Raw genomic sequence first — 13,506 nt, forward strand, 5'->3', positions numbered from 1 at the left:
GTTGGTTTTTCATAATCTTGTGTCTTCTGAACAAGAAAAGTATTATTGAGGTATAAGATCTAACAATGTCTCTCAAGAATATAGACTTTATTGTTAGTTGACTTAAGAATAAAATACACCATGATATCCATCTTTTACATTGCATGAAATTTGAAAAAGCTGAAGAGGACATTTTCATTCTAAATTAATGGCTGTCACATTTGACCTTTGACTCATTGTTCTGTAAAGGTTGGTTGTAGATAACTCTTTTGCCATTTCTTTAGCTGCTGCTGTTGTAATATCAAGCTAGATGTTGTGTGTTGATTGCTTGAAGTTCTGTTTAAATTCCTAGCTTTATTTTAAAATTCTTTAAAAAATTAAATAAACAAAACCCTCAAAGTCTAAATAATTCTGTCGAAGGATTATCCAGGCACCACGCTATTGTTCCATTACCATTTTCTTGATATTCATTGTACATGTAATGATTTCAAAAATAGCTGAGACATAATCTTTAACTATTTTGAGTTTTAAAGCCTGTTTAAAAAAAAAAAAAGGAACCTTCAACAATAATAGGTCTCTCCTCTCTTATGTAAGGAAAACATAATTAGTACTTCCAAGGCAACTGCCAAACTAAATCTGGAAATGAAAGTAAATGATTCATTTTATAATATTCTGAAAGAAAAATAATGCTGAAGAAAAGAATAAAAAAAATATCACGGAAGCCACCCCGAAGGACCAATTATCTTGCTTTAACCCAACAATATTTATTAATGCTCTCCTTCTGTCATTCCTTTCCACTTCCTTTTCTCTTTATTACCCTACATTCACATCATCTTTATCTTTCTCCTCTTCCACTCTCCTCCCCCAAAGGAAGTACAAATAATTTAGATTTCGTGATTTACCAGCTGTACCACACTGTGTATTTTTCTCCAAATAGCTATTCTCCTTTCTAAAGCAATTTGCACCACTCCCTCCTCTCACTCCTTAGGAAAATTTCTCCCATATGTTATTCATTCATAGTTCTGTAAGCAAACTGGCCTAAAATGAAACTCTGTTAATTTCCTCATACCATATATGTTGGGTCCTTTTTTTCCCCCTAAGTACTTCTTATAACTCAGAATTGAAAAGTATCTCTCTTACATGTTATCTTATTCCAACTCATTTGGTACATCAGAATCCACAGAAAAACAACGTGAAGTAGTCCCTCACCTCTGCAAGAACACACGAAGGGTGGAGAATTGAATGCCTCCTGGAAGCTACCCATTAGATCCTAGCTATCCTTAGATTTGTTTTTTCTTAAAATTATACCAAAACACATTTCCCTATACATTTCTTGCTTTATTCACAGCTCTGTCCCTTGGAGACAGAAAGGTAAAGATTAATTCTACATTTGTTTGAAAACTTACATCTTGCCACTTTTTTTAACTTCTCAGCCTTTAAGATGTTTTACACATTTTCTCTCACTCTTGAAGTCAGTTTTACCACACAGCCACTTATCTTCTCTAAATAGATTACCCTTTTAAGAAAACTTTTGATTCCTTAGAATGTTATTCCCCCACTTTTAAAACCACAGGCAATATTGTTGCATCTGACCTTTACATTTATTCTATAATAAGGAAAAAAATAACTCTACCTATCACTTCTGCACTAAGACTCTTAGCGTTTCAAATAAAACGACTTTAATGTCAGTCCTCTCTGATGTTTCCTCGTGTGCTCAGATGCATGGTATTTGTTCTCTTTACCAAAATAATATATATATATATTTTTGATTCTCCTACTGCTTGGCACTTATTATCATTCACTAGAATTTTGTTTTTTTATTTTGTCAAATGCCAATGACATCTGATTTTTATGACTATACCAGTGGTTAGTGTTGTGATCTCATACTAAATACAGTAACTCCTGGCCTTTGATTTCTTGAGACAGATGGTCAGAAGTTAACAGTATTAATAATTTTTAAATTCATTCATATATTTTTACACACTGGTTTTTATTAAGCCCTATCAAGATGATATATTATGGAGAAGTGATCATTTTCTTCATCTTTTTTCTGCACAATACCAGAAAATTTGAATCCAGATTCATCTGACTGTCTTTTCTACAGCAATGATGTGAGCTGTTAATTGTTGAAACTTCCATCGCATTGTGATTGGAAGTTTATAGTCTTAGTCTCCTTTTTTCATAACTTTTGCTTGACCTTGAAAGAAAAACATTGTCAGTAAGAGTACTTTTACATTTTTACAGAGAATAAGTCTGTGTTTTTATTTCCTTAAAGGGAAGGAGTAGACAAGGGGAAAGGTAAGAAAGGCATTGAGCGAAGTGGGAAGACAGTGGACTCACAGCCAGCCAACCAGAATTAAGTCGACCTAAATGACCTTGGGCAAGTCATGTACATCTTTGGTCTTCTGTTTTGGCCTCTATAGCATGGTAGCAGTGCCTTAGATCAGTGTTTCCCAAGTGTGTTTTAAAATATTAATCTCATTATTGTGTCACATGAAAAGGTCAACTAAGTTTGGGAAATTCTACAACCTGTATCTCACCTCTCTTACAGATTCCCAATGAACTTAAGTATATTAAAGAGTCAGTGAAGTTCTGTAATCAAGGAACTAATTTAACTTGAACACTATAATCTTCAGACTTCATTATGCAGCACTTTGCTTAAAGTGAGCAAAGAAGCTTAAAGCACCTAGAACTGGTGTTCAGGGGAGTAGACTCGATGTGCTGTGTGACAGTGACTTTTTGTTTATTTTATTTTTTAATTTTTTTATTACGTTTAGTTAGCCAGCATATAGTACATCATTAGTTTTTAATATAGTGTTTAACAATTCATTAGTTGCATATAACAACTAGTGCTCATCACAACATGTCCCTCCTTAATACCCATCTCCTGGCTACCCCATCTCCTGACACCCTCCCTTCTGTAACCCTCACTTTGGTTCCCTGAGTCCACAGTCTCTCATGGTTTGGCCCCCTCTCTGATTCTTTTCATTCAGTTTTCCCTCCCTTCCCCTGCGGTCCTCCATGCTATTCCTTATGTTCTGGGTGTGAATGAAACCGTATGATAATTGCCTTTCTCTGCTTGACCTATGTCACTTAGCCTAACCCCCTCTAGTTCTCACCCATGTTAATGCAAATGGTAGGTATTCATTCTTTCTGATGGCTGATTAATACTCCATTGTATATATGAACCACATCTTCTTTATCCATTCATCTGTTGAAGGGCATCTTTGCTCCTTCCACAGTCTGGCTGTTGTGGACACTACTACTATGAACATTGGGGTACATGTGCCCCTTCTTTTTCCTACACCGGTATCTTTAGGGTAAATATCTAGTAGTGCAATTGCTAGGTCATAGGGTAGCTCTATTTTTAGCATCTTCAGGAAACTTCACACTGTTTTCCAGAATACCTGTACCAGCTCGCATTCCCATCAACAGTGGAAGGAAGGTTCCCCTTTCTCCACGTCGTCACCAACACTTGTTGCTTCCTGTCTTGTTAATTTTGGCCATTCTGACCAGTGTAAAGTGACTCTTATTTTTATTTCAAAATTAATATGTTATGGTAAGGACATTAAGTGGATTTAGGGAATGTGAGTGGAAACAATAAATTTTCTGAACAAGTATTAGTGGTGAGCACTTAAATCTTTTTGGTGATTTACAAAACTGCCTAGCTTCACCCAAATATTAATAAGAAAATCACCTTGAAGGCAGTGCAGATATGTAAGAATTTCTGAATAATGAAAAGGACTGAAAGCACTTCCATTTGTTAGACTGACCTTAGATGAGAACTGAAATGGGCAACAACGTTCTCTGCCCATGGCTCTTTCCCGTGGAAGAGTTTTCACCTGCAGCTTGCACGCAGTCCTCACTCCAGCCCCTGAGAGATGTAGAGGGCCGCCAGTACTGTTACTCTTTCTTTCCAGATGAGAAAGTTGGAGCTTAGAGATAACAAAGGGATTTCCAATATGACATAACTAATAAATTGTAAAATCAGATTCAGACCCAGATGTCAATGTCCTAATGCCACATTCCCTCCACCAGTTTATGCAGCCCTTCTGGTTCTTAATCCTGTTCTCATATTTCAAACACGTGGTAAGTTTTTGATCACTCTGGATGCCCAGGCCTCAATCGACCCTGAAGAATCAAATGAGAATCTTGGAGGTAGGCACCATGCTTCCTTTTAAAAGAAATCATTTTAAGTCTCCCAGGTGATTCCAATGTGTAGTCAGGTTAAGAACCATAGTCCTACCAGGTGATTCCAATGTGTAGTCAGGTTAAGAACCACAGTCCTACACTGATCTAATCACATTCTAGCCTGTTCTGCTGCTGCTCTAGTGCTTCTTCTGAAGGTGACTTTGGTGCTAACAATCTTTCTATCAAGCCAGTACAGCATCATTTAGCATTCTCCAACAATGGGCTGAAAGCATTTAGAAATACTTCACCCCTCACACTTTTTCCCCTGTAATTACTTTCTGAAACACAAGGGGGAAAAATCTGGATAATAATTTCTTGGACTCAGTTGTAATTTTTTTTCAAATGTAATAAAATTAAAATGCAGTGCAGTTGCAATGACATATCTTATTTGAGGGTTAAAACCTTCCATTACGTTTTTTTCTATTTCTTTTGCTTATATTTGGTTTTAACACTGGTTATAGAATTCACTCTCTATATATTAATTTAATATTAAGTTAATATATATAGATGCCTACTACAGAGCAGTGGTTTCAAAATTATTTCCATCAGTAAAACACAAAAAAATTGCCTCTAATATATATACATGTATATATATATATATATATATATATAGTTCCCTATTTTATATTGCATACATATATCACTATTCTAATACATGATATGCATTTTAAAACATACATAAAAAATAGGAAGATGATAATTAGTGTGATAAATATTAATAGAAGTGCAGATACAAAATTCTTCCTGTATTCAGTGGATTGCCCTGGGATTCATATCGTATTGTCCATGTTGGTGACCACTGCTATAGAGGACACTGGAAAAGCCAATCAAAACATCATTGTTATTTGCACTGTCTATATATAGAATAAAAAGTTAAGAAATTCATCAACAATTAATGGAGGAGAAAGAAATTCACACTGTTGGTGTTTTGATCGTGTCCTTGATATTCTGATGTGACCCATTACTCCCATTCTGTACCAACCTTTCATCCTTATATCCCATGCCTGCCACAGAGTGAGTGTCCTATAAACGTATGTTGTTTTTTGAATGACCTTCATTTCTTATCCTTTCTGACTCAACACAAATGTAAACTAGAAACTCAACACAAATGCCTCCTTCATCTTATAAATTAGGGAATTTTGATAGCTTTTCCTTTGGAATGTTACTTTTTTAAAAATTTAACTTAATTTTTTTCAGTGATCCATAATTCATTGTACATGGAATGTTACTTTTAACTTATTTATCTAATTGTTTCAACATTTATGAAGTGCCTACTACTTATAGTGCATCAGTTGGAGGATTACAAAGATGAAAACACTCTAATTAGGGTGAATGGGTGAATGGTGAATGAGATACCAGTTTCTAGTTAAGGAAAAAGTAAGCTGGGGAGGGGTGGATAAAAGGTACAGTGTAAAGAATATAGTCAGTGGTACTGAAATAGTGTTGCATAGTGACAGATGGTAGCTACACTTCTGGTGAGCAAAACATCATGCACAAACTTGTTGAATCACTGTGTTATACACCTGAAAATGTAACATTGTGTGTCAGCTATACTCCAATGTCCAAAAAAAGGTGGGGGGACAATCTAATCATTGCCCTTTAGAAAATCAGTCCTTGAACAGGAAAGAGACATTGCAAGATTAACTGTTGTAGAAGGTAGGGGGTGATCATTTTCACACAAGGAGCTAGTTTCAGCAACAGAATCAGCAGAAACAGTGTGTATGATTGTGAAGTTTGATGACTCTTTGTATACTGCTCTATCTTATACAATGTCTTTTCATGTTCATGGTATCCCTCCTTTCTCCTAAACACAAATAAATCAACAAATAAATTAGTATCATCCCTATTTTGCATATAAGGAATTTTTAATGCTCAGTAAATATGTTAACTGAACAAAATTAATGAATATAGGAATTGAAAACAGATGTGGTGCTACATTTAAAATTTACTCTCATTATGCCAAGTTACCTTCATTTCTAGAAACATCTAGGCTTAAAATAATGGCAGTTTTTTCTAAAAAATTAAATCAGTTTACTGGCCATTAGAAACCAAGTTCCTTCTTCTCCATTCCAATTTTCCATCACTCCTGAGATCTTGCTATGTGTGTTTCATAATGAAGCCACTGCACTTTGGTTCTAGGGTTATCTTGTTTCTTTCTTTCTTTTTTTTTTTAAACAATTTAGCTGTTTATTTGAAAGAGGGGAAAGGCAGAAGGAGAGTGTCTTAAGCAAACTCCATGCTGAACATGGAGCCTGATGTGGGGCTTGATCTCACAGCCCTTAGCTCATGACGGAGATGACAACCTGAACTGAAACCAAGAGTCAGGCACTTAACTGACTGTGCCCAGGCTCCCCACTTTGTTTCTGTTCTTATTTGAAGTTTTTTTTTTTTTCTTTTTCATTTAAAATATAGAATCCATTTCATTCTAACTATAGTGCATGATCATTGCTGAAAAGGTGAAAAATAAGAAGATATTTATTATCCAGAGATAACTATTATTGTTCCCTATTTATTTGTGGTTACGGTTTTTAAAATAAAATTTTTTATATCCATGAATTGCAGTGTACCGCAGAGATTTTAGTCTTTGGCTTATGCATATTCATTTTCATATCACTGACATTAGCACATTAGATTTGTGAACTTTTTTATTTGTATTTATTAATTTTTTTAAATTTTATTAGGTTTTTAAAATTATATTTCCATTGTAGTTAACATACAATGTTATATGTATGTTATGTATGTTATATAATATAACTAATGTTATATTAGTTTTAGAGGTACAATACAGTGATTCAACAATTCTATCCATTACTTAGTGCTCCTTTTTAATTCATCTCATCTAGTGATCAACAACTTTATCTCCTTAGAAGTTAACTTTGGAGTTCGTGATTTTTTTTTAGTGTTTCTAGAGTTCCCCCATTTCCTTGTACTATGTCTCAGGTAATATTTATGTCCACCTCTTAGTTTGTGCCACCGTGTTGGTATTCCTGAATAAATACGGAAAGGTCAGCATCTCACCATCTGTACACCACCCATTCCTCTTTATTATCATTCTCCTGCTGCCACACCTCCCACCTTTGTCCCATCACATACCTGTTTGCTTGCACTCAATTTGATTCCCACAACACTGACCCTGCTCTTCTTGTAGGTTTTTTGGCACCTCTTTCTTCAGCTAGTTTGCCCTCCTTTGTCTCTGCATCATGCTCAAATTCAGTGCTCCCTTTTCTGTTGGAGAAAATGCATCCTCTCATCTCTAACCTCTCTGCTTGGCCTCAGTCCTTCATCCTATTGCAAACATATGGCCAGGCTGCACACATGCCCCACTCTGTGTAGTGTGCCCACAGAAACACTGCATTCAGATGCACATAATTTTTTCTCTGAAATCAGGCCAGTTGTTCAGTGTTCACCATTATAGGCAGATACTTGATGCAAAAGAAAAAAGACAATAAAAAACAATGACAAGAGCAACTAGCCAATCAGTGTAATGTCCCTTCTCTCTGTGTACAATCAGCTCCAGCTGTAGGCCCTTTATCTTGAGAGTTCATAGGATAATGCACACACATAATTAACCCAAATAAACCCACTTTCGTGAAAAACATTTTGAAGACTTCAGCACAAAAGAGCACTTTTTGGTCCAGATCCTGTACTATTCTGAATTTTTAAAAAGACCACACAGAAGCCTCATCAACAGTACCCTAATTAAACTCATCAGTTCACAGATGTTTACAGGAAAATGCTCAGCAAAAATTTTTACCAAGCATTCCTGTTTCCTGAGAAGAGAGATGTATGATGACAATAGTAATAGTAATAAAAGCTAACATTAATAAGAATTTTAATATCCCTGCCACTTTACATAGACTAATACATTTACATCAATAACCCTTTGAGGTAGCAATTATCATCATACCTATTTTACAGATGTCAAAACTGAGGCTAAAAAGATTAAGTAAGTTGGTCTAAAGTTACACAGCTAGAAAGAGCCAGGACCAGGACTCAGATCCTGGTCTGTGTGACTCAGAAGCATGTGCTCTTAATCACTATGTTCTGTTGCCAATATCATGCCACCTGTTCTATAACTAAAATCCGTGTTAGTGTTCCAACACTTTGTAGTCACCAAATAAAAACCAACTGAAGTACTACTATTATAAACCACTATTATCCCCACTTCTCACCTCTACCCTTTGCTCAACTTCTTTCCGGTCTGAGGAGTTCTCTGGTGGTACTTGAGAATCTGTATGTAAAGTCCTTCTCAGTAGGTTTCAGTTTCAGTGCTTGAAACTCGAAGTGTATTTTACTAGAATATGAGATTCAAGGGAGCTGGGGACCTTCTCTGTCTATCTGAAAAAGGAATATAGATGAGTGGTTACAAGCCTGGTGTCTGGATCCAAACTGCTTGCTTTTAATCGGCTTCTACCACTATTAGATCAATGACTTTGAGCAGGTTTCTTAATCTCTTGGAGACATGCTCTTCTAATCTGTAAAATGAAAGTAACTGTAATAGTTACCATACAAATTGTTGTGAGGTTCAATTGTGTTTATGTATGTAAATGACTTAGAATAGTTCCCAGAGTGTAATATAGGCTCTGTAAGTTTTGGCTATGATTATGATTTTTGTCCTATTTATTACATCTCTCTAATATGTAAAACCATGACTGACACATGGTAGCAATGCATTGACCAATGGATGAATAAGTGCTAGGTGCTGGAAATACAAAAGATATAAGAGAATGTCACTTGTTCAGAAGAGAACTATAGGAACCAGTGGAAAAGTTGATATCTTAATGGGGAGTTCATGGTCAGCATTCATATACATACATACCCCTCCAGTTCCAGGGTCCCTAACTTCAGCTACACCATCAAGGATTAATTGGCACATAGAATTTATAGAACGTAGGCAAAAGGGGGGGGAAGCAATGTTGCAAGGTCTTCTATGACTAAAGTGCTAATTAAATAGTACAAAGAATATGTACAGGATCCAATCTAGTGCTCTTTGGCATGTTTACTTTAATTATGCATCCTTTCAGCAGAAATTAACTAAAGAATAACTCCATTAAAATAATAGTAGCCAAATAAGAATAATGTAGATATTTAAAACCCATCATAAATGTTTTAAAACCATCTAAGAGAAGTGCTGGAGAGATTCCACTATAATGTCACTGCCATGAAGTAAAATTGCACTTTCATCAGGCTCTTCTGTCCAGTAAAAAGGAGGAGTTGCTATTGAAGTGGATGGGAATAGAGTACCCTTGAACTTGTTCACCTGCCAAGCCCTGTTTACTAATATTAGCCTTAGAAAATCTACTTGTTAAATAACATTTTGCGGGGCGCCTGGGTGGCTCAGCGGGTTAAGCCGCTGCCTTCGGCTCAGGTCATGATCTCAGGGTCCTGGGATCGAGCCCCGCATCGGGCTCTCTGCTCAGCGGAGAACCTGCTTCCTCCTCTCTCTCTGCCTGCCTCTCTGCCTGCTTGTGATCTCTCTCTGTCAAATAAATAAATAAAAATTCTAAAAAAAAATAAAAAAATAAATAACATTTTGCTGGGATAGTTATTTATTTATTTATTTATTTATTTATTTATTTATTTATTTATTTATTTTGGTGGGGCTGCGGAGGAGAAAGAGAGCATGAAATAGTGAGAGAGAGGCTCTTAAACGGGTTCCATGCTCACCATGGAGCCCAACATGAGGCTCAATCATGACCCTGAAATCATGACCTAAGCCAAAACGAAGAGTCAAGGGTTAACCAACTGAGCCACCCAGCCCCACAGATGGGAGCAATTCTTAAAATGGAAAAAAAAAAAAAAAAAAAAAAAAAAACAAATTTGGTGTAACTGTAGGAAAATTGGGGCTCTTGTATAGTGGTGGCATAAGAGTAAACTCTTTCCACAGGACACTTTAAGAATCAGAAGGCTTGGGACGCCTGGGTGGCTCAGTTGGTTGGACGACTGCCTTCGGCTCAGGTCATGATCCTGGAGTCCCGGGATCGAGTCCCGCATCGGGCTCCCAGCTCCACGGGGAGTCTGCTTCTCTCTCTGACCTTCTCCTAGCTCATGCTCTCTCTCACTGTCTCTCTCTCAAATAAATAAATAAAATCTTTAAAAAAAAAAAAAAAAAGAATCAGAAGGCTTGTAATATTCATATAGTTTGGTACAACAATTCCACTTGTATGATTTATCCCAAATAAATCACCAAAGTTGTGTGCAAATATAGAAAAAAAAAAAAGTTTACTGCAACATTATTCATAGTAGAAAAAAATGAGAAGCAAACTAAACATCCCTTAGTTACAGATTGGTTAAAGCATTAGGTTACAACCATGCAACACAATGCTCTCTAGGAAACAAAGTCACATTGTTGCCATATGTTATGATATGGACCAATAGTCACTCTAGATTTAAAAAGCAGTTTCCAAAACAATATGTATGATATGGTCACTGATATTTTAAAAATATATCCCAAATAGAGATACTGGTTAGTTTTTCTTCTTCTTCTTCTCCTTTTTTTTTTTTTTTTTTTTTTTTTTTAGTTCTATGAGTATGCATTACCTTTGTAATTGGAAAAACCATAGCATAGGAAAAGAGACATTTGACCCCTCCTTTCTTTTATCCACAAATAGTATCCTGATTTGCATTATGATATATTGCTTTCTCATAGAAAAAAACAGAAGCAACTTTGGTTTTTTTGTTTTGTCTTGTTTCTTGTGGGTTTTTTTGTTGTGTTTTTTTTTTTTAATTTTTGTAGCATCAACAATGGTACCTTATCTGCTTTGGCTAATGCCATAAATCCATCTTTCTGTCTGAGTATGATGTAGATCCTGGATTGTAATCATTGCTATTTAATGTTTAAATAATCCTGTATATGCTTTTGCCTGTTTCTTTTCACCTGCCTACATTTGACTCTAATATTGAGTATTATTTTCCTTTTAGGTAAACAACTACAGTTTAGAAGAAGTGACGCATGAAGAGGCAGTAGCTATACTGAAGAACACATCCGATGTCGTTTATCTAAAAGTCGGCAAACCCACCACCATTTACATGACTGATCCTTATGGGCCACCTGATATTACTCACTGTAAGTGCCACGCTCAGTGTCCCTGCACCAGGGGTACAGAATTGGAATTCTGCAAAACTTGGCAAAGTACTCTGCATCTTTGCTCTTGTTTAGCTTGTGGAAATAGTTGCAAGGAATGCTGTACTTCACTCCCTGATTGCCTTACAAGGCCTTAACTAGTGTTTTGTTGGTGGGACACCTTGATGGATTAGAAAGTCCACCATTTAGGAAAGGCTTAATGAGGTATGTAGTGGACAATGTCATTACAGTAACGTAAGAGCAACACCTTTTTAAAGTCTATTTCTCAAGGCCCTAAAGTATGATAGCTCTCATGCCATAGTATCCCCCTTTCCTAGTTCAAACCTACATAGTAGCCAATGAAGAAAGAGAAAGACTAGCAAAAAGACCAGAGACAGCACCGTGCTCCCTCCTGGGGGAGAGGATCTTGCACTTGGATAGAAACATTATGATCCTCAATCACCATCGCCATAGCTCTTCCCTTTACCTGAATATTATATTGACAAGAAAGCAGCGGGGTTTTGGGGGGGGAGCTCTCAATCACTATGGCAGTAGAAATGAGTTGTAGGTGGGGGTTTCTAGGACAAAAACTAACTCTGAGATGCTGCTTTGTTGAGTCCTGCAAAATCTACTCCCACAGAAACCCCATATTTCCTTCTCTTCTTAGTAGATCAGCAAGAACTTGATCTAAGGTTCTGTCTTTGGGGACTAGATTCAGAAGAAAAAATTTTTTTTTCTACCTGAGATTAAGGGATAGTTAACATCACTAAGCTTGCTCATTCCGAAATTTTGAGAAACCGTTGTGAGATTGGGATCTCGGAATAGCTTCAGGACCTGCCACTAATTAGGACTATGGTCTTAAGCAAGGCATTTAGCCTCTCTCAGACTTAGCTGTTACTGTTGAGGGAAATTTAAAGGTTGAATAATTTTGTTACCTGCTCATTACATTAGCTATTGCTTTTCTTGATGATTGGGAAATTACTTGCCCCCAAAATATGTCTTTTTCTCAAGTATGCAGGAAGCTGAGATCAGCCTCACCTGATATGAAAGAATTTTAACTTTCAAAAGTTTTTCAAACTGAATGAATTAGAAAAATCAGTCTTGAGACTCTGAGCTACTTCCTGAAGGGTGTATAAGGTCAACGTTAAAGAGATAAAAACAAGAAAACAAAGCTTGCTATTCAATTTAAAATATATATATTGAGTAACCTCAATATGTAGAAGACCTTATAAGGTAATAGGTGGGATAGAAAGGAAATGCAATCATGGCCTTTACTGGAAGAAAGGCTAATTCAGATATATGAATAGCAGCAATATTTGGCAATGTAAGAAGGATACCATGGGAGATGAAAACATACATGCTTTTGGGTATTCAAAGGAAAGGGATACTACCTGTCTTCGGATGATCATAAAACTCTTTATGGAAGGGGTGGCGTTTGAATTGTATCTTTTTTTTTTAAGACTTTATTTATTTATTTGACAGAGATCACAAGTAGGCAGAGAGGCAGGCAGAGAGAGAGAGAGGAGGAAGCAGGCTCCCCACAGAGTAGAGAGCCTGATGTGGGGCTCGATCCCAGGACCCCGGGATCATGACCTGAGCCGAAGGCAGAGGCTTTAACCCACTGAGCCACCAGGCACCCCGTTTGAATTGTATCTTAAAGAATCGATGAAATTTCAGTATCAGAGATGTGTTAAGAGACAGAAATTGTATGGGCGCCAGGGTGGCTCAGTGTTAAAATGGTGGCTCAGTATTAAAATGGATCAATCTTGTAAGAATGACAAAAGGAAAAGTTTATATTCAGTACAGTATCAGCAATGGAGAACACTTAAGCAGGAGAACAGCACTATCAGAGTTGGATTTCTCAGTGTATGAAATGGATTTCTAGAGAGGGGTGGAGCAGGCAGGAGGGGCTTTCATACATTCAAAAGGATGATGAATTACTGTAGAGAACTAAGAAAGGCCAGTGTCCTGGGCCTTTCTGGGGTGGTAGTACAGCATATTTAGGATTCAAGTCTTACACAAGAACTTGCTCCAGGAGCCTTCTAGATTTGATGATTGAATATTAATTATGTGAAAAGAATGTGAGCTCTGCAATTAGAAAGCTAGCATTTTTATTTCAATAGAAAATTAATCATCCTCCTGAAAATGCATGTTCTGGCTCTCTCCTCCAATTCTTCTCTTCACCTAATTATACAAAATGGGTTTATAGATATAAATGTTATTACATCTTTCCAATCCTAAAGGTCAAGCACCATGTGCTTGTACATACTAAA

The 13,506-nt window shown here is 36.5% G+C and overlaps 1 protein-coding gene across 10 annotated transcripts in view; it reads left to right on the forward strand.

Annotated features, from left to right (window-relative positions):
- DLG2 (discs large MAGUK scaffold protein 2) overlaps positions 1–13,506 on the forward strand; it is a 2,065,329-nt gene that overhangs the window by 1,573,814 nt on the left and 478,009 nt on the right. For all 10 annotated transcript variants that reach the window (XM_047691101.1, XM_047691090.1, XM_047691092.1 and 7 more), the window contains one exon: positions 11,092–11,236. In XM_047691101.1, coding sequence (XP_047547057.1) covers positions 11,092–11,236 — 145 coding nt within the window. The remainder of the gene's footprint in view (positions 1–11,091; positions 11,237–13,506) is intronic.

Source organism: Lutra lutra, chromosome 10, assembly GCF_902655055.1.
Source record: "Lutra lutra chromosome 10, mLutLut1.2, whole genome shotgun sequence".
NCBI classification, from domain to species: domain Eukaryota; kingdom Metazoa; phylum Chordata; class Mammalia; order Carnivora; family Mustelidae; genus Lutra; species Lutra lutra.